This window comes from Meles meles, chromosome X (assembly GCF_922984935.1).
Source record: "Meles meles chromosome X, mMelMel3.1 paternal haplotype, whole genome shotgun sequence".
Lineage (NCBI taxonomy): Eukaryota > Metazoa > Chordata > Mammalia > Carnivora > Mustelidae > Meles > Meles meles.
This window is the reverse complement of record NC_060087.1, coordinates 114,695,905-114,718,063: the sequence shown is the minus strand read 5'-3', so window position 1 is coordinate 114,718,063 and position 22,159 is coordinate 114,695,905. Positions and strand designations below refer to the sequence as shown.

The 22,159-nt window shown below is 44.0% G+C and overlaps 1 protein-coding gene across 1 annotated transcript in view; it reads left to right on the top strand.

Annotated features, from left to right (window-relative positions):
* GPC3 (glypican 3) overlaps positions 1-22,159 on the top strand; it is a 406,178-nt gene that overhangs the window by 300,266 nt on the left and 83,753 nt on the right. Inside the window, exon 6 of the mRNA XM_045994515.1 lies at positions 2,086-2,206. Within this exon, the coding sequence (XP_045850471.1) occupies positions 2,086-2,206 (121 nt within the window). The remainder of the gene's footprint in view (positions 1-2,085; positions 2,207-22,159) is intronic.

Here is a 22,159-nt window from a genome sequence, read left to right as displayed (position 1 = left end):
GCTTCGATATGCATAAGCCCACGGAAATGTCTCTGGGGACACATTCCTGAAGCTCATTTCACAAGATTTATCATAAGCCATACCCCTTTATCTGTGAACAGGGTCCCTGCTTCAGGCATCAGTAGGTGCAAAGAGAGACACAATGAAGTTGCTGGTATCAGGAGGGAGATGGTATTTAAGCAACATTATATGAACATGAAAGAGGAGGCTAGTAAGCTGATTGCCACAAGATACATAAATAAAAGAATGCTGCTTTGCGTTTCTTTAATATAGCCCCAAAGGCAATTGGTGTTTGATGGTTGGTGATCTGTGTATTCGGTGATCTTCAAAGTTAAATAAGCATCTAGCATTTCAGAAGAAATGCAATCGAATGTTCTCTTCAACTTTACTACAAAATATTTTCCCTTCCATGGGGTGCCTGGCTGGCTCAGTCGGGGCAGCTCCCAACTCTTAATCTCGAGGTCATAACTTTGAGCCCCATGTTACGTGTAGGGATTATTTTAAAAGAATATTTTCCTTTTCATTGGATGTCTTTTTAATTATGAAGGTTGGAACTAGACTTTCTGACCTCCTCTGCTACTGCACGTCTTTTTCAAAGCATGTCGTGAATATTGGCAGGTACATCATATCATGGAAGGGAACACCTAACAAAACCAAATCAGTATCTTCTGAAGTTGTGGAATTTGGGGTAATAAATAATAAAGATGTCTGCCCTACCCACATCACAGTGTGGTTGACAAGCTCAAGTAAGCTGAATGATAAGAAACTGCCCTCTACAGTGCTATGCAAAAATGTAGTAGTATTAATTATTCATTGCATGTCGTAATTTGGGATTATGAAGTGAGGGGCGCCTGCGTGGCTCGGTTAGTTAAGTGTCACCCCTGGGCTCATGTCGTGATCTCAGTGTCCTTGGATGGAGCCCCATGTCAGGCTTCCTGCTCAACAGGGAGTCTGCTTCTCCCTCTGTCCCTCTCCCCTTCCCCCCTGCTCGTGCTCTCTCTCAAATAAATAAATAAATAAAATCTTAAGGAAGAAGAACACGAAGTGACTAAATTCTAGGCAATCATCCTTTATAGCTATTCATGCAAATGTGTGAAGATTAGTATACAAGGATGTTCTTTGTAGCATTGTTTGTATTAACAAGTTATTAGAAATAACTCCATTGTTCATCAGGGATTGGATAAGTAAATTATGATACAGCCACACAGAAGAATAAGGACAAGACAGCTGTTGAGTGATAAAAAGTTGTAAATCAGCCCGGCTAGTGTGCTTCCATTTTGGGTTAGAATTATGTGTTAGTAAAAGTGTGTGGAAACCCCTAGAAGAATATATATCAGACAGCTAGCCATGCTTCTCTCTTGGAAGGATAGGATGATGGGGGAAATTTTAACTTTATGCTTTGTTTACTTCTGTACTGTTTAAGTTGTTTACCATGAACTTATTATATTTGTAATTAAAAATACAAAGAAAAGAAACGCAAATTTGCCCTTAACCCGACTATCATAATGGGGGTGGGTGTGTAAGGCAAGGGCAAATTTATACTGCACATGGCTTGGGAATGCCTCCCAAAAACAAACCCAACTCCAGGGCCCACAGGAAATGGTGGGAGGAGGAAGGGGAGGAGAAGGAAGAAATAAGGAACATGCAGGCGTCTTTCTTTTTCCAGGGAGTAGAAAGCACACTCACGGTTAAGGTCCCTTCTGAGTGCTCCCCTAAGACGCAGGATCTCCCTTAACAAAGCTCTCATCGCTCTGAGTTGCCATGGGCCCTTACTCTTCTGTATGCCACGCTGGATCCAGAACAGAGTAAAGGAGGGGACTTGGTCTGCATTGTTGTATCCCCAACTCCGGGGGGCAGGGGAAGGATGTTGAATTAATGTATTAATGTTTGTTGACTGTTGAATGCTCTCCATTGCAAATAGACTTTATCTGGAGTGGTTTACTTCTGCATCATAGGGTCATCCCGTGGTTTAGAAGGCTGAAGAGAGCTTGTGGTCACCTTGACCACTGGCGTCAAGTATAGTCAGCTTTTATTTTGCATGGGACCCTCCTGTGACAAAACTTTTCTTTACCTTCCCTTTTCCAGATACAGCCAGAAGGCAGCAAGGAATGGCATGAAAAATCAGTTCAACCTCCATGAGCTGAAAATGAAGGGCCCTGAGCCAGTGGTCAGTCAAATCATTGACAAGCTGAAGCACATTAACCAGGTAAGTGGTACATCAAACAAGAATGGAAATGGGGGAAAAATGAGGGATGGACAGGGTCTGCCGTTCCAGTTGTGTTCTTGGGCTTTTGAAGAGGCAGCTTTTCTTTATTTCCTTCAAAGATTCTCTCTGTTGGGGCACCTGGGTGGCTCAGTTGGTTAAGTGTCCAGCTTGTGATTTCAGCTCAGGTCATGATCACACGGTTGTGAGACCAAGCCGCGAGTTGGGCTTCATGTTTGGCAGGAGTCTTCTAGAGATTCTTTCTCTCCCTCTCCCCACACTCATGCATCTGTCTCAGATAAATAAATAAATCTTTAAAAAAAATATTTGCTCTGTTGAAAAGGACATCTGACCCTTGTTTTTCACTCCATTTTTATTTTTATTTTTTTGGTAATCATGACACCCAGTATGGGGCTTGAACCCATGATCCTGAGATCAAGAGTCACACACCCTTCTGACTGAGCCAGCCAGGGACCCCTTCACCCCACTTTAAAATTATAAAGATAATATTGTAATATTAGAGAAAGCTTGGAAAATAGAGGGGAAAATATTTCTCACAATCCCACTACCCTATCCTGATTTCATTTTTAGCTGTTCTTTTCTAATGTTTGTCCAGAAAACCACACTCACACGGACTTGTTATGTAATTGGAACTACACAATTGATTTATAGTTCTTAAAATTAACATTATATTGGAAACATTTTTTCATGTTGTCACAAATCTTCATATTAATCATTTTTTGTGGCCGCCTAAGATTTCTTTAAGTATTCATGATAATTAATCAGCTTGCTTTTGCTGGACATTGAGATTGTTTCAAATTTTTTATCCTCATAAAGAAAGCTACGTCTTCGTGCATGAAGCTTTCTCCTGATCTTCAATCATTTTCTTAAAATATTGGTGTTATCAGGTTAAAGGATGTGAGCATTTTAATGCATGTTTCCAAACTGCTTTCCAGCGGGGGCATGTATCAGCTCTCACTGCCACTAGGAAGATTCTAGAAGACGAGCTTCACCACCCCCTCGCCTCCTTCTGACTCACTGCCCTGCACAGAGACACCCACAGATTCCCTTGACCTATACACAGTTTTCCTCTCATGAGGAGTTTAGTAACTAAGACACAAATAGAAGTTGGCTGTACCATCTGCTTGTGATTGCTTTGTGGCCACAATAGAAAAAAAAGGCCACCAAAAGTGCCACCATATACCAGAGTGACAGTGTTCCCGTGATCCATGAGTGGGAGGGCCCTGCACCACAGACTTCTATTTGTAGCTTCGAAAGAACTTAATGCAACTCAAATCCTTATGCAGGGTTAGAGGTTTGTGCGTGAAGACGTTGGCATGGTTTTATTTTTTAATACAAAGGTTAGCAATGACATTTTTGTGGTTCTTAGAAAATGTCTGGAAGGGCTCTCTAATAGTGGTATATTTCACTGCAAATGGCTTTGCGGAAGTATTTACAACACACTCGGGTGTGACCCCTCCCGTGCTAAGAAAGTGCCCTGCACTCAGTGAGCATTGAATAAATAGTTGTGTGTGTGGCACATGGTAACGGCAGCGGTGTTGGGAAAGAGCCTTCTTTCTGTGCATTCCCAACCTCACTAAGTTCTACAGAACCTGGCGATGTGTGATAGGATTTCTCCAGAACACATCTCTGAAGGGTTCAGAGCACAGCGTAAACCACTCACGTGAGGGCACGGTACAGCTTCACCTGGGGACACCAGTGGCCATTTTCCTCTGAATCCTTTCCAGATTATCTCTAACCAGCTCTAGCTGGGTGGCAACTCCCGGCCGGTTAGAGGAAGATCAAAGGCCTGTGGATGGACCCCCTCAGTGGAAAAAAGGAATGCCGCATCATGTCAGACGTGGGCTTCCATCTGACCTAACGGTCCCTAAAAAAATCCAGCCTCGTAGCAAAGACATTGAGTGTTCAATATTTATACTGTGGGAGACCACGTGGGATAGTGGGAAGAGCGTGGGCTTTGGATTCAGATGGATCTGAATTTGGCCGTGGATCTCACCAGGTATAGAACTTTGGGCAAGTCATCAGACCCAAGCTGTAGTTTTCTCGTCTGTAGTACAGACAGATATCAAAACCTCTCTTATAAGGTTCTTGTGAGGATTAGAAATTTTATATATTCCCCCATTATAGAAAGCTTAAATCGAATTACAGATATAATGTATTTTATGTATTACATGTTTTTACCCATATATACAAATCTATGTAATTGCATATGCCCGGCAGATAATAAATGGCAGTTGAAATGATTATAATTCAGAATTTCCTCCATAGGCAGGACTTGAGTTTAAAAGGGGGCATGATTCCAGGTTTTTGTTTTGTTTTGTTTTTGCCTGTCTATCTAGTCTGCTTCCCAGTTTTGTGTGGTTGTAGATTCCTTTGGTGTGTCTCTCTTCTCTGCTCTCCCATATTGTTTCCTTCTGTCCCCTTCCTCTGCCTTCCAGCCACAGAAGCTGAAACCACCTCATGGGTAGGGAAGTGTGTGAGAGTGGGAAAAGGCATCATTACAATTTCTTTCTCCCACCTCTGCCGTGAACGTGTGTGTGAACATTTTTGGTTCCCTTACAAATACCATTGAGCAACCAATGAATTCTCATTGATAGACCAGTTTTACCTGTTTAAGTAGAGCTGTTAACATTGCCTGGGCTTCAAACACCCACAGGGACTTCTTTTTCTCATCTGTCTTGCTTTACATGGCCCAAACACATTTGCTTTCAAGCCTTCAATAAAATCCCGATTTTGGCTGTGATTCAGTCTGAAAGTGAGACATTTTAAGAAGTCAGAGAAAGTTGTTACGATGACGCTAATGATGGCAAAGAAGGTGATGACCTGTTGTGTTTGTTTAGCACATAACCACATTTCGAAGGGATTTCATGTGCCGAAAGTCTAACTGGCCGTACTGGGGGGAAAAAAATCAACCCGGCACAGAGTCTTCCTTTTCAAGAACTCATTGTTACCTTTGGACACTAATTCATCGTTACTGACCCCTTTGGGGGTAAGTGATGTATAATCGTTGTCCCTTTTTTTATAGCTAGGGAAACTGAGGCAGAAAGCCATCAAAGGCTGGGTGGGCATGCTGCCCAAACATCCAGCGCGTTCAGTTGAAGATTTGATCAATCATCCAGGTGCTGTTTCCTATACGTGGCCAAACATTTGGATGCACTGAATGCCTGACTCAGTGCACTGCAAGTTGTGGTGACTGGGTGGGGTGGGGGGGAGGTGGAGAGAACCAAGTTAACGTGCCCGAGTTCCCATGGAAGTGAGTGGCGAGTCCCGGAGCGTAATGCTGTTCTAGGCACCTTGCTTGGGGCTGCAGGCATACAGCTCCTGTGGGATTGCGCCTGCGCACATTACCTCCATTTAGCAAATGTACACTACTTCCTTCTCTCTGTCTATGTTTGTAGGCCCACGTGCATCCATCCAGATGGACCATGGCTGGGCCACTTAGGAGTACTTCCCAAAGTAACTCTTCACTTTCTTCCGTGGAAATTCTCAGCTGCCTCCTTTCAGGTTACAGTTGCCGTTGATAGCACTGGAAATACTATACTCACTAAGGGAATAAAGTCACATTATTTCCATATTGACAGTCCCATGGTGTAACCTTGAGGGGATGGGTTCAGGGTCAGGCCCCGGGCCCCTTTCCTGGGAAGGCCTGCAGGTGTGGAATGGCCTCCCCGCCTCCTTCCAAGCCAGAGTTCATGTGTAACATTCCCACGATTGGAAATGAGGACGTTTTTATTTCCTTTTCAGTTTCTAATTTGTGTGAGGATTTATTGTCTTGTGTTAGCAGAGCCGTTGAACTCCTTTAAGCCCCCAGTGTCCATTCTGAAATTTGCTGGGCCACATTGCTTTAAACACACACACACACACACACACACACACACACACACACACGCGCACACACACACACACACACACACACACACACACACACACACACGTTTTGTTTTTGTTAGTGTTCTGCTCCGAGGCTCCTGTGTGCAGGGAAAACCCCCCAAACACCAAGAATGATCACAATACATTCTTACCCAGACAATCCTGCGGGCCGTTTGCCCTCTAACCCGGCTCTGTCAATGACATTTTCGCTCTCTCTGAGAGTAGCCGTGGAATTAGTGTGAATTTTAGCGGTCCCTGAACTGTTCTCCCTTATTCCTCCCCAGGAAAACCTCACTGTTTATTGTTTTCCCCCAGTTTCAGTTCCGGTTCAAATAAAATTCCAGAAATTGTTTCCCTGCCTGTTGTAAACACCTGAAGCCAGTCAATACCTGCCCATTTGGTGTCCGAGCTTTTCATTCAAAGCTGGATGAAGTCTCATCTGTTTGGGCTGGTTGAAATGTCCGGCTGAATGGCGGGGGAGTGGACGAGGTGGCCTCTTAAGATTCCGTCCAGCCGTGTGATTCCGTGATTTGTGGCTCAAGGTCAGCCTTTAACCCAGCACCCTCTTGTGAACAAGTCTTGTGACTTTATTCTCTGCTCTGCCACTCTTTTTCAAACACCCTGTTCCCAGGTCACCCCTTTCTCCTCTTTTCAGAGATTGTTCCTTTCCCACCAGTTTTCCATCCTGGGCACATGGAACTTCAACTTGCCCTTCCCCCGCCCCTCACCCCACCCAATTCTTCTGTCCTACCGCCTTGTTCCCACTAGGCTATGAAAACATTAAATTAGAAAACCACGTTTGCATTTATCACCCCTAAAGTTTCCCTCCTCCGGGGTCAGATAGGCGACTGGACTTTGGGTCAGATTAGCCACGTGACTCCACAGGAATGATAATAGTTCCTCCATTTATAAAGCTCTTTCATGTACATTCGCTTAAACTGATCTTCACAGTGACTCTGAGAAGGGGGCATCATTACCTCCATTTCGCAGATGAAGAAACAGGGGGCACGGGAATACCAGGTGAGCTACAGATTGTAAATGGGAGGCCTGGACCTAGGATCCAGGGTCACTGATTTCTGGCTGTGCGCTCTGGCCTTCTGCTTCTTCGAAGCCATGCCCACCCTGCGATGGTTAGCAAGATCATGCTATCTGCTGTGGAAACGGAGACCCTTGGTGACATGAGTTAGGCCCAGCAGACAAACTTTCTATCGGCTGTCTCAAATTTATAAAAGGATGGCAGATGGTCGAAGAAAACTTTAACACGTAAAGCAGACAGCAGGACAGTGCCATTTCCATCCCCCTCCGTAAACACCTGAAAAGTATTTTTAAGATGCCCGACAGATGACTCTGGTATCGCAAAAGGGTGCTGGCTTTTGCAATAGAAAGTTAAAATTTTTAATAAGTTAATTAGTAAAGTTGTTAAGTGTCAGAGAAGTTCCCAGGACATTCCTTAGCATGTGATTTAAAAACAAAATCTGGAAACAAGTCTCAGGCATGATAGAAAACACTCTGAGGGAATTTTTTCAGAGTCTTCCCACAATAAAACCAGCGAGAGTCATAAAACACTGGCCTATTCCGATGGTTGCTAGAAAAGCCAACATTGGTCTAAAATTTCGAAATAAAAGGAGAGACCTTTTGAGAGGCAAATTTAAATAAAAGGTCTTTGCAAATGGAGTTATGTCCCAGTGTCTGTCACACTTCTTCACATACAAATAACATGGCAGAATTTAAGGAATGGCCATTTCCATATAGAGCCACTGTGTGTGTACGTGCACGCGCGCACGTGCGTGTGTGTGCGTGCGTGTGTGTAAAAGGCAGAGTATCTACAATGGCATGTTAACAAGAGCCAATGAATGACTTCTGAGTTACAAAAGGACAATGTGAGTTGGTCTTTAAATACCAGACCTAGACTCTGTGGAGCTCAACATTATTTCATGAAGTAAAAAGGAATTAGTCGATGCATTCCAAAACACATTTATCATTAAAAAATCTTCTGTCATTTTGCTTAATAGCCTGAAAAATAATTACAATGTCTGGTGGCTTTGGGGAGCATGTGTTTTTAATATCTTAATTACTATGTACAGTTTAATAACACTGCACCAAGAAGAATTCCCAAGTATTTCATATTAAATTTATTGAAAGTGAACTATTTGCTATATTTAGAAAATACAGGATTAAAGGTACTTGAATCGGGTCATGTATTTTAGTCCTTGCGTATGAAATGAAATTACTCAAAAACGCAAGATGAGTCGGAAGTGGCGGGCCAGAATGCTGTTGGTAACCGTGTTGGGGTAATCTTGACTTAGCAATGAAGGGAAATATGCTATCTTTTTTCACTGAAGTACTGTACTCTCTTGAGTGTTTTGTTTTAGTTAGAAGTATTGGACCTGTCAGGGGTGCCTGGGTAGCTGGGTTGGTTGAGTGTCTGACTCTTGGTTTCAGCTCGAGTCACGATCTCAGGGTCCTGGGATTGGGCCCCATGTCGGGCTCTGTGCTCAGCACAGAGTCTGCTTCTCCCTCTCTCTCCCCCCTCATTCTTACTCACTCTCTCAAATAAATAAAATCTTAAAAAGGGGGAGGGGGACCCCTGGATGAGTTAGTTGGTTTAAGTATCTGACTCCAGCTGAGATCATGATCTCAGGATCCTGGGATGGAGCCCTACAGTGGGCTCTGTGCCCAACAGGGAGTCTGCTTGTCCCTCTGTTCTTCCCCCCACTCATGCTCTCTCTCTTAAATAAATAAATACATAAAATCTTTAGAGAAAGGAAGTATTGGATGCATCAGCTATGGTAAGACAAGCTCTACATACAACAGGAGAATTCTATCAAACTACAAAGGTGACCAGATTTACAAAGTTAGAGATGTATTTCCAAAATATCTATGAAATTCATAAGGTCTCATATTCTATTCATATTTACCTCCTGGCCAAATGCAACACATTTCGTAAAGATTTTATTTATTTATTTGAGAGAGAGCACGTGTGCAAACACACCAAGGTCGGGGGTGGGGGGAGGCAGAGGGAGGAGAAGAAGCAGACTCCCCCGCTGGGCAGGGAGATCTCCCACTGATCCCTGAGATCCTGATCTGAGCCTGAGCCCAAGATAAGACACTTAACCAATTGAGCCACTCAGGCTCCCCTGTAACACATTTTTTTTTAGATAAATAGTTACAAATGGTTGCTCTCTACCCCATATACCTTCACTATAAGCAGTATATCAGTAAACATAGGTTCAAATACTATCATTCAAATAGTATCGGAGAAATTCAGAGGTAACTTTTTACCCAGATGTATTTATGAGTATGTATCTTGCCTCTGGACCGTCAGCTCCTTAAGTCTGAGATCATGCATATAATTCTCCATTTCCTGTAGCACCTAACAGAGTATCATGCACAGAGTAGACTTGGAACATAGACGATGCTTTTTGGTGATCAGTTTACCCAAAGGACTCAACCTTGGCTGCTCAATTTATTTCTGAATTTAGATTCAATTTAAGGCACTCCTCACATTCGACATCAAACCAGTTTTTGTGCTAAAGGGCAGGGTTACCTAAGTGCAGGGTTAGAGCTAGTAGGAGCCTTTAGGTCCCAGGGTCCAACCCTCCGGTTTTACCAATGAAGGAATTAAAGGCAAGGGAGCGAAATGACGTGTCCAGGGTTATACCGCCAGAAAACGGCAACACCGAGCCTGGGAAATGAGCACATCAGTATTTGCTGTGCCGTCGCTTTGCTTCCAAAGGCTCCCATGTCAGGCAAGACGTGCTTGCAAACATTCAGGCACGTTTTCCTCCATCGGACTCCTGAGCGTGGCAGAAGCCCATACTTCAGCAGTTCATCCTTGGAACCCAAAGCAGAACAGTAGGAAGCAGGAACTTGCTAATTATTTATCTCTTATTATGGATATTAACCAGTGTTCGGTCACAACAAGTACCTCTGGTGGGGGGGAGCATCCCCTCCCCAACCCGTGGGGCAGTGGCCCTCGTGCCCCGAGGGGGATGGGCGCGGATGCTGGGATCACTGAACCCAGAGCCAGCAGAGTCAGCAGGACGCCTTATACCTCCCCCCTTCCCTGCCCCCAACCAGGATCTGCCTTGGGCTCCAGTCGGGCATTCAGGGGCTGGTCATCTTTTCGCTCTCCTGCTCTGGATCTCAGCACCCTGTAACAGTTTCTCTTCTTGCCTGCTCCCTGCTTGCAGAATGGCAACATTAGCGTCTTGTTAGTCAGTGGGCTCCTCTGCCAATTAGCTCAGTTTTTCAGGCAGCGTAGGGAGCAGGGATGTGGGAGACGTGCTGAGGGGGGCGGGGGTTGTTCCGAGTCCCCAGTTCCTATTTTAACCAGAGCTGCTACAGTTTTAAAATCTGCTTTACATATCCGTCTTCTGAGTAAGAGAGTTTCCTTACACAGAGCGTTCTGACTGTGAACACAATAAAAATCTCAGGGTGCCCTTGAAACTGACATTAAAGGATTAAGCCCATACGAGCCATTTTTTCATTCGAGCATCCATCCAGGCGTCAGATCTCCTAAATATCTACAACCCACAAGGCCACCTCCTAAAATGAACTGTTGGTTAAAAGGGGGACCGAATGGGTGGGTGCGAACGGCTTGGTGGAGACATTGTTCCTATTGGAAGTGCTGTTCTGTCGGAAGACCCACATTCTTGTACTAGGGAGCTAAAGGTGAGCTAAAACTTCCCTTGAAGTTCAAGACCAACACATCTCGGTTTTCCTTGCTGATGCCATTAGGCTTCTGACAAAATCCAATGAGAATAAAACTAGCTTGTCTATGCAGAGCCGACACTTTTGCCCCGGGATGGCAGTCCTTCATTCATGGGCTCAACCCTTTGGCCTCCATCCCGTGTGTGCCCAGGGCTATGTGAGACCTAACCCTGTGCTGTAAACTTATTTGACACGTGACCAGGGGTGTTTCCAGGTTCTGTGTGGGCTCTGTGTCAGTACGTAGTAAAATGTAGAGTAACAATCGATGGAGTCAAGTCTGTATCCCGAACTATACGCTTGTCTTAGAAAGCCTCTCAAGTGATTTTGCGTGGCAACTGTTAAGTAGAATACTTCCAGCAGATTTCTGATTAATGTCAAAGTGAAAACCGCATTGTTATTAACACGTGCTGGAATATATTGGATAGTTTCCTAATTGGGGTTAAATATGATCTTCTTTGTTTAAGGAGTTGATCCGAATAGTATTTTCTTCCTAGCCCATATTCTGCTAGGATGTCCCTTTTCGGAGGAAGATGTATTCTGTATTATGGGTGAGCAGCTGACAGGACCAAAAAAAGCTAAGAGAATTACTATCGTGATCTGCCATAAATAATAAGGCCCAAGTTCACATCAGTTATATCCCAGGGCACTGAAGAGTCTCCTGGTTATTATCGTGCTATCACTGTTAGCAAATTTTGAGCCATCACAACAAACAGAGGAAGAGCCAAAAGACTGGAGAAAGACCTGATTTTTTAACCTTACCTTTATTAAGGGGTAGAGGGGCATCTGGGTGGTTCAGTCTGTTAGGCATCTGACGCTTGAGTTCAGCTCAGGTCATGATCTAGGGTCATGAGATCGAGCCCCGGTGTTGAGCTCCACACTGCTGAGCATGGAGCCTGCTTAAGATTTTCTCTGTGTCGGGGGCACCTGGGTGGCTCAGTGGGTTAAAGCCTCTGCCTTTGGCCCAGGTCATGGTCCCAGGGTCCTGGGATTGAGCCCCGCATCGGGCTCTCTGCTCAGCAGGGAGCCTGCTTCCCCTCCTCTCTCTCTGGCTGCCTCTCTGCCTACCTGTGATCTCTGTCTGTCAAATAAGTAAATAAAATCTTAAAAAAAAAAAAAAGATTTTCTCTGTGTCCCTCTCCCTCTGCCCTTCCTTTGCACTTGCTTGCTCTCTCTCTCTCCCTCTCTTTGTCTTAAAAAAACATAAGGGGTAGATATTCAATTGTGGAAACCACAAATCAGGGAGCCTGGTATCACATCTTAGTAAAATTTTAGACTGGATTCTTGGAGAGCATGAGCTTTTAAGAAGTACTGTGATGATTCCTAGGAGCAACAGTGGGCTCACTCAGAACAAATCAAGCCATTTCCCTTTATGTGTGTGTATGTGTGTCTGATTTTGCTAGATGAGGAGAATGGCACAGATACGGCATACCCACATGTCATCAAGGTGTTTGCAGAGATTCCTATAATCCTTTTTTTTTCCCCCCATTTTATTTATTTTTTCAGCGTAACAGTATTCATTCTTTTTGCACAACACCCAGTGCTCCATGCAAAACGTGCCCTCCCCATTACCCACCACCTGTTCCCCCAACCTCCCACTCCTGACCCTTCAAAACCCTCAGGTTGTTTTTCAGAGTCCATATCCTATAATCCTTTTTAAACAGGTGACAAGTAATGTTGGCTAATTAAACATCATATCTGAAGAATATTTTCTTAACCTCTCAGTGTCAGCCTGGAGAGTGGATTTTAGTTGTTTGCTTTGTACGTGACCTTTATTGCCTAAAGTTTTTACCAGTGACTTAACTGAAGACAGAGAAGGCATAATTTTAATATCTAATGATGGTATGAAGCTACGTGGGCTTAGCTAATACACAGATAACACAATCAGGATCCAAAAACATCTCAGTGGGCTGAAATGGCAGAGAAAATTAGCAAAGTGAAATGTTACAAGGATAACTGCAAAGCGTTACGTGTAGATTCCCGAACTTGACTACAAAAGCACAATGTGGGAAACCCGGCTTAGTAGACATCTTGGTTTTTAATTATGATGGAAGCAGTAATAAGGAGCAATGAAATCTTCACTGACCCATGAGAATATATCTCTCAAATAGCGTGATAACTTAGCAGCTTTGTGGATGCTGTGGCCATTATTGGCGGCATGAAGGGGAACCTGTGTGTGTGTGTGTGTGTGTGTGTGTGTGTGTGTGTGTGTGTGTGTGTGTTGAGTGAGAGTGGGAGGGGCATGGAAGTAAGTGGCTGGGAAAATATTCTCTATTCTCTTTAAAGGGTCAAAAGGACTGTTTTGGGATTATAATGTTCACTGCTCCACCTGAGTTTTTGTTAAACCAGTACTACCTGCTTTCCTTGTTAAGTCTTATTGGTGTGTGATTTTAGGGTCAGGGTGAAAAATTTGGGAGCCACAGCTAGTTTGGGGAAAGTACAAAGATCTTAGAACCAAAGATAGATCTCGGTTCAAATCTCAGGTATGTCACTTTGTGGTTGACTAGATTTAGGCCAACTTATTTAACTTCCTGGCACTCAACTTTCCTAATCTGTGAAATGGGTATAGTAGGCTCTTTCTTGAAGGGTAGTACAAGTGTTAGAGAGAATAACACTCAATACGTTTTAGCTACTCTTTTGCTTGTTTCATGATAGTATGGACAGTTAGCGTAAAGGAAAATCCATTAAGGGAGTGACCTTTTGAGTGGCTTGATTCTCTGTGCCTCAGTTTATCAGTCTCTGGAATGGAAAGACTACAACTTTTCTAGTTTAGATCGTTACTTAAATGATTTAAAATTCTAAATATAAAAATCCAAATCCTAAAGATTCTTGGAAAAATATAGCTAGCCAACCTTCGACAGATTTTTGACTATTTAAAGTTTAGTTTGGCTCAAAGTAACTGAATGGAAAATGAAGACGACAAATTTTTTTAAATTTTTATATATTTATATGTGTGTGTGTGTGTGTATACATATATGTGTGTGTGTGTGTGTGTGTGTGTTTAAATCAAGGTCTATGGATTTTCCCAAGTTTGAACTCTGCCCTGAAGTGGAAGATCTATAAATAGGCAGTCCGCCCTTCGAGATCTTACCACATGATCCCAGAGTCCCATTTTATCTTCAGCCCCAGCAGGACCTTTCATGGAAGGATGGTATCAAGTGAAGATACTTCAGAGCTATAAAGTCGGTGCAAGTTAATCTGCATTCCTTTTGCATTTTGCTCCCTGGTTGAAGATGGTGAGAGGTTCCTATATTTAAAACCCGGCTGACATGATATCCTTATTGGCAGATGTCTCACAGGAGGTATTTAGAATGATCCTGAGCGGCATATAACATGTTCGTGAGCGTGTGTGTATTTCACATGCCGACAGAGCAGAAAGAATTCACAGGGCTTGGGACAGCAGCTCTCTCAGCTGCTGGGACGATGTCACAGATGCCCGGAACACTGCCTAGGCCCCAATTCCCAAAGCTCTATTTTGTGTCGCAGAGCCCAAGGGCAGACAAGACCCAGTCCATGGGCTCCACCATCAAAGAACTTTGGAATTTGTTAGCCATAGGCTGGGACCAGCAACCACTTGTTCTCTGGGCAAAAGGAAAGCTGCCCCCTGCTGCCTGAGCCTTTGTCCCTGCCTGGGATACCATGGAAAATGGGGAAGGAATCCAGACTCATTAATGAGCTAATACAAAAGATGAAGCCAAGCTAGAGGCAGTTCATTATAGCTGCGTATGGATTCTTGAAGACAGTTTGAAGGATCTCCAGCTCAGGACCCAGGGGCGTAGCAGCCTCTTGTTTGCCAGACCCAAGGAGAGGATAAGAGCATCCCCGTGGGGAGTAATTTCCATGTTGCCGATTTCCTTGTTTAGGGAATGCCATTCCTCAAGCTATTATGTGGCAAATTGGTCAATCAATAAACACAATCTGATAACCCCTGGTACTAATTATTGTTCAAGCTACCGGTTTCATTAGAAGATGCTGAGTTGGAGCTCAGCTCTGAGCGTCTACTCAGTTGAATGGCTTTTGTTCTTGCCTGTTGTTCCTGGAAGTCACTTAAATCATGACTACTGCTTCCTTTTTTTTTTTTTTTTAAGTTTTATTTCTTTAAGTCATCTCTACACCCAATGTGGGGCTTGAACTCATGACCCTGGGATCAAGAGTCGCATGCCCCACTGACTGAGCCAGCCAGGTGCCCCTAAACATTGGTTATTTCTATGATTCCTTTCAAATTGATACCCGTCAGGTGAGAAATGAAGTAAAATATAATGCACATATATATATATATATAGATATAGATATACACACACACACACACACACACACACGATGTATAGCTTATATAGCATATATATATAATCTCCTCACCATTTTTTGGCAGTTGGTTATCGGAGGTCCATGTTGCATATAGTGCTGAGTTTAGTGGTCTCTGATGATAAGTGGATACACTTATCATCACATACACATATATCATTACCATTTGCATTCATTTGTTCAATACCAAGCAGCTCTGTGTGCCGAGCACTAGGGGTAGGGGCTGTGGACAATGGTCCAAACAACTTCAGTCCAATCCTTGCTTTCAAGAAGGAGGATGAAAACATACCAACAGGGGCACCTGGGTGGCTCAGTGGGATAAGCTTCTGCCTTTGGCCCAGGTCATGATCTTGAGGTCCTGGGATCGAGTCCCATATCGGGCTCTCTGCTCGGCGGGGAGCCTGCTTCCCCCTCTCTCTCTGCCTGCCTCTCTGCCTACTTGTGATCTCTGTCTGTCAAATAAATAAATTAAAATACTAAAAATAAATAAAACTTAAGAAAAAGAAAACATACCAATATATCTATAATCCAAGGCCTAGTCTAAGTTTCTCATAAGAGAAATAGAAACCAAGGACTGTACTAGCCCCGAGAAGAGAAGGATTAGTTCCTACCAAGGGAATTAGATGAGGCTTCAAAAATAGGTAGCCTTTAAGCCAGGCTTTGAAAGATGAGGAGAATTTTGACAGATAGCGGTAGGAAGAAAGGATCTTCCTGGCAGAGGAATGTGGAGTGAGCAGTGGCACAAAGACGTGAAACTATATCAGTAAGTAGCCTTAGTCTAGAAGAATCTGAACTTGACTCTGTTAGTGGTGGAGAGCCGGTAGAGGGATTGGTGGAAGAGAGTGGCATGGTTAGACCAGTGTTCTAGGATCTTAACTCCAGCAGGAACATGGAGGGAGGTCTGGAGATGAGAAGTTGGAGAAGAGGAGTCCATTTAAGCTTGTAGAGTTTGTGGATCGGAGAAGTAAGGCTCTTTTTTAAAAAAAATTTTTTTAAAGATTTTATTTATTTGAGAGAGAGAGAAAGCATGAGAAGTGGAGGGTCAGGGGGAGAAGCAGACTCCCTGCTGAACGGGGACCCCGATGTGGGACTTGATCCCGGGACTCCAGGATCATGACCTGAGCCGAATGCAGTCACTTAACCAACTGAGCCACCCAGGCGCCCTGAGAAGTAAGGCTCTTTATGAAAATTCATTAACCTTCTATTTCCATGCCTGGTGGAGCAGGTTAGGGGATGAGAACTGCTCTGTCTTCAAAGTCAGCCAGTCATCTTTTGGTCATTAACCGGGACTTAGGAAGGGCTGTAGCTTGCAGTGGGTTGGGTCTCAAATGAGAAGGTAGATGGCATTACCTTCTCAAAGTAGACCAGCACCGTATCTGGGTCCCACAGCAAAAAATTAAAAGAAAATTCTAGTACCTCCAGAGATCTGTCCCTCACTGAAGCCTAAACAGAAGTTCTCACAATGAAGTATTTAGATTCCCCGATGAATGTGTTAACTATTATCTTTTAATCAATTTGTTACACACTTTTTAAAGTCAGAATTCCAATTAAAAGTGGCTCCTTGGCTGTTGAATGTTGAGTGCCATCCATCCGTTCACTGAAGCCTCAGAAATTACCAAAACTGTGAGGAAGATTGAGAGAGATTATAGTGTTTTTCTTCAGCTGCCACTGTGGGTGCTTAGATGTGCTGGAGAGATGACTGTGTTTCGTGACAGCCTCACAAAGAGGAGTGGGGGAACTCAGGGGAAGCAGTGACTGTTCGCCTTCTCCAACCTTCTTAAAACACATTTTCCCATTTGTTATCAACTCCTGTGTTTTTCTAATTATGGCAGCTACTTAGAGTTGGTGCTGTTTCCCTAGAACAGTCTCCAAGAACTTTAGAGCCTTTCTCTCTAGGACCCTGCTGGTGAATTTTCCTGAAGCATCTGCTGACAATGAGCTGACCTGACCTTTCACCAGGACCAGCAGGCTGGCAGCCGGCCCTCGCTGCTCAGAGCAGGTGCTAAGAAGGCAGAGAAGGTGTCTTGTTGAGACAGCTTAGAAGCTCGTTTAGAGCACTTCCACCAAGGGTAGTGTCTTGTGTACCCCGCTCCTCGCCATCTCTTCTAGAACACTGCCTGGCACATAGCAGGTGACTGGTAACTCTTGCATGAATCTGGGAGGGAATCCGTTCCAATTTGTGACTTGGCTGTTTTCCTCCAGTTTAGGGAGACATTCGCCCTCTAACTGTGGCGCTACGCCTGTGCCACCGTTGTGTTTGGCAAGCCGATATCTCGCTTCCTAGTTTCATGGGTACACAGGGGGAGGGAAATTCTGCTCCAGAATGGACCCTCAGCATCCCAGCAGCATTTGATTTGGATGATGACATTTGGGACTTTTCAGCTAATGAGATTTTGGACTGAGAATTGGCGCTGTAATGTGCTGAGATTTTGAGGCATATTATGATAACATAAATATATTTTGCATGTGGGATAGAGATGAACTGGGGAGAAAATGTATGTGTGTGTGTATAGAGCAAAAGCAAGAGAGTTGGGGGGGATCCTTTCTGCCATTAAAACAATTATAGAATGCTACACTGGGGTTTCATCTTCAAAGTATATACAGAATATTTCAAGTCTGCCAAGAGTCATCCAGAATATTTCTTTCTGCGTTGACTTAAAAAAAGTCTTTATTTCTTTTTTCCAGGCTTATTGAGATACAATTAATACATAACATTGTGAAAGCTGATGCCATATGCTTAAGCATTGCGATACGATACCATCATAGCCTTAGCTAATGCCGCCATCATCTCACATAATCACCATTTCTTTTTTGTGGTAAGAACATTTAAGATCTCCTCTCTTCCTTCACCTTCTTGGCCAGTGTGGTGGAATGATACTATGTCTTCCCCATGAGTCCTCATTCCATTATGCAGCAGGTGCTCACCTTGATAGGACCTGGAAAATCCATGACCTCTCTACCTGTTCTTTTTTTTTAATTTTCTTTAAAGATTTTATTTACTTGACAGACAGAGATCACAAGCAGGCAGAGAGAGAGGAGAAAGCAGGCTCCCCGCGGAGCAGAGAGCCCGATGTGGGGCTCGATCCCAGGACTCTGGGATCATGACCTGAGCTGAAGGCAGAGGCTTTAACCCACTGAGCCACCCACGCGCCCCTCTTCTTCTTTTTTTTTAAACTTATTTCTTTTTTAAGATTTTATTTATTAGAGAAAGAGGGAGAGAGCATGAAGAGGGGGAGGGGCAAAGGGGGAAGGAGAAGCAGACCCCCCACTGGGCAGGGAGTCTGACACAGGACTCGATCCCCGGGACCCTGGGATCATGACCTGAGCCCAAGGCTGATGCTTAACCGACTGAGCCACCCAGGTGCCCCTCTCTCTACCTGTTCTGTCTCCCTGGTCTGACCTTCAGTCGGTGGCTATGCTGTAGCTCCCATCTAGTGAAATGATTGTGGACGGAAACCCCAGGCTATGGCCTACTCTCCCTTACTATGCCTGTTCTGTCCTGTAAAATATGGTAATAAGTGAAGATGGAAAACCAATTTTATCTGTCAAAGCTCAGTTTGTTGAAGTTGGAAGAGCTGAGATAAAACAGTAATCTATGTGCCTATTTTATTTCTAGACTCCAGTCTTCCTGGGTCCTGAAGTCCTGCGGTGACTCATGTCTCAGTGTTAGGTAGCTAGATGCTGGGAAACTTTTCTGATTTGCAGGTTATAACTGTGAATCAAGTGACCAAAATCTTCAGCACCACCTCCCCCGTTGATACAGATTTTCTCGTGCTTTTCGCCAGGAAATAGTCTCTCTGAGGAAGGACAGATGGGTCGGTGATCTTGTCTACCTTCAGTGCATTCCTTTGAACCTACTGGGTACCACTTCCTCTGAGCTCTCACCTCTCTGGACATCACTAGCCCTGACCTCGCTTTCCTACAGCCGGTCAGCAAATGCTCCTTCTTTGTAACATTACTCGTCCGAGATCCTTTGCCACCCCTTCGCCGCGAACCTAGTACGGACATGTCTGACTTCACGGTCCACTCCCCCTTTGGGCGTGGAGACTAGAAAAATCAGTGAGACACTTACAGCCCTGGGCTTCTTACGTCTCTCTTCTTAGAGCACTCTGGTCTCCGACAGCACTTATATTTTGCTTTATATTTTGCTTTTTGTTGATCTATTTGTATAACTTCTGTCTCTACCACAAAAATACTTACTTGCCTCCCTTTTTAAGTCCCTGCTTTACTTGCCTCCCACACTCTGAAGGAGAGGCCCCTCTTCCCCACAACTCTTCACCCCCTTCCTTCCTATCCACCCACTCTTATCTTCCACCTAATTTAGGAATTTTCCTTATACGTTAATTTTTTTCCCCCTCTATGGCCTCAGTGATTCTGTCTTTAATGGAAAGTGGTTAAAAAAAATGACCTGGAGAAAGACAGTGATCAAGGCCAAGTGGCATTTATCAAGGACTTGCTGAGTGCTGATACTCCACTGGGTGTTTTGAAACATCAAATAAAGAACACCGTGCTTGTTATATGCTCCCTTCTAGATTAAAAAAAAATCCATAATCTATAAATGCTCTTGGCTAGTGATGATGAACAGCAGCACTTTTTTTTTCCAAAGCAAAAACACCAGAAGTTTGGAAAGGAATTCGCAAGTTGTGTTGTAATGCAACTGATCTCTTTCTTCCTGAGAAAGTTGGTCTCTTGCCAGACCGTTCAATTCAGGCCCACACAAACTGGGTGTATTTATAGAGGGCCAAACGAGGAAGAGAACATGATAAACTTTCCTCCCTAGTACAGCAGACAGTGGCAAACAATCACCAGGTGAATGCCACGTAGCACAAAAATTGGGGAGCCAAATGCCATCTCGGTGTGGGGTGGCCTGGCACCTGTTAGGGGGAAGGACCCCCACACCCCTGTAGGCGTCCAATTCAGGTCTGGGGACTCCAAAGTCTTATTCTGGATGATGGCAAGCCCTCAGGGATTGTGGGGGCCCCCTCTATCTGGGGGACATCTAGGAGACTGGACCCACTACAGCTGCCTCTGAATTCTTTTTTTTTTTTTAAGATTTTATTTATTTATTTGACAGACAGAGATCACAAGTAGGCAGAGAGGCAGGCAGAGAGAGAGGAGGAAGCAGGCTCCCCACCAAGCAGAGAGCCCGATGCGGGGCTCGATCCCAGGATCCTGGGATCATGACCTGAGCTGAAGGCAGAGGCTTTAACCCACTGAGTCACCCAGGCGCCCCTGCCTCTGAATTCTTAACATAAAGATGTTAATAAGAAAATGAGAATCTCTGCATTTAAGTGTTTTAACGTTTATGAGGTCCTTTTATTTACATTGCCACATTTATTTCTTCCTACCATCCTGTGAGCTAGCAATCGTGAATATTCTCTTTTCTAGATGAAGAAAGTGACACTCAGATTGTATCAAAAAGATTGACCTTACTCGAAATTCCATGATCTTTATTTTCTTCTCTTGAGGGACAAAGAACCATTAAGACAGTCTTATTATTTAGGAGGTCACTTGAAACCGCCTAGACTTAGCTCTCTCCCTCCAGCAATTTCTTCTAAGGAAAGAGTAGGACAATCCGTCAAGATGAATAAGGATATTTCAGTGGCATTGTTGGCCAGAGCAAAGAAGTAAAAGGAACCCATATATCCACCAGTAAATTTATTATGTGATCGATGTCACTTCATACAATGGAATAATCTACAGCCATTTAAAAATTTTTTTTAAGATTTTATTTTTAAGGGGCACCTGGGTGGCTCAGTGGGTTCAAGCCTCTGCCTTCAGCTCAGGTCATAGTCCTGGGATTGAGCCCCGCATGGGGCTATCTGCTCAGCAGGGAGCCTGCTTCCTCCTCTCTCTCTCTCTCTCTCTCTCTCTCTCTCTGCCTGCCTCTCTGCCTACTTGTGATCTCTATCTGTCAAATAGATAAATAAAAAATCTTTAAAAAAAGAAAAAGATTTTATTTTTAAGTCATCCCTACACCTAGCATAGGGTTTGAACTCACAAGAGCTCAAGAGTCGGATGCTGTACTGACTCAGTCAGGCACCCCTCAAAATATTTTTAAATACTGTTATGCACGGAAAGATATCTATGATATACTGTTAAGTGAAAAAGCAGCTTATGAGATAGTATTAAAGTACGATCCAATTACCGTCCAATTTTTACCAAAATGGGCACACATGCACACGTATGCATGAGGGGAAAGCTCTGTAGGACTGTGTGTCAAAACATGAGCAACATTATAGTAATTTGCATTTTTTTTCTTTTACCTCTCTGCCCTTTGCCCCTATGCTTGAAAAAATTATTTTTAGAGGCACCTGGGCAGCTCAGTTGTTTAAGCGTCTAACTGCTGATTTGGGCTCAGGTGCTGATATCAGAGCCAATCTGGGCTCTGCCCCCAGCAGGGAGTCTGCTGAAGATTCTCTTTCTCTGCCCCTCCCCCCACTCAAGCTTACACATATGTACTCACTCTCTCCCAAATAATCTTTAAAAAATTATTTTTAGGCGTGCCTGGGTGGCTTAGTCAGTTAAGTAACTGTCTTCAGCCCAGGTCATGATCCTGGAGTCCCTGGACTGAGTACTGAATTGGGCTCCCTGCTCAATGGGGAGCCTGCTTCTCCCTCTGACCTCTCCCCTCCTCCCTCTCATGCCCTCTCTCAAATAAATAAAAAAACAGTTTTTTAAAAAATTAAAAATTAATGGGGCATCGGGGTGGCTCGGTTGTTAAGCGTTTGCCTTCGGCTCAGGTCATGGTCCCAGGGTCCTGGGATTGAGCCCTCCATCGGGCTCCCTGCCTGGCGGGAGGCCTGCTTCTCCCTCCCCCACTTTCCCTCGCTTGTGTTCCCTCTCTCGCTGTCTCTCTCTCTCTCTGTCAAATAAATAAATAAAATCTTTAAAAAGAGATATTTTTTAAAAAGAAATTATTTTTAAATCAGAAAAAGCAATCCACCTATTATGATTTCAAACAAACATTTTGGATCGCATGAGGACAAACTAAGACTGAAGCCACCATGGACCAAATACCAAGTTCTCACACCTTCCCCATCGCCACCT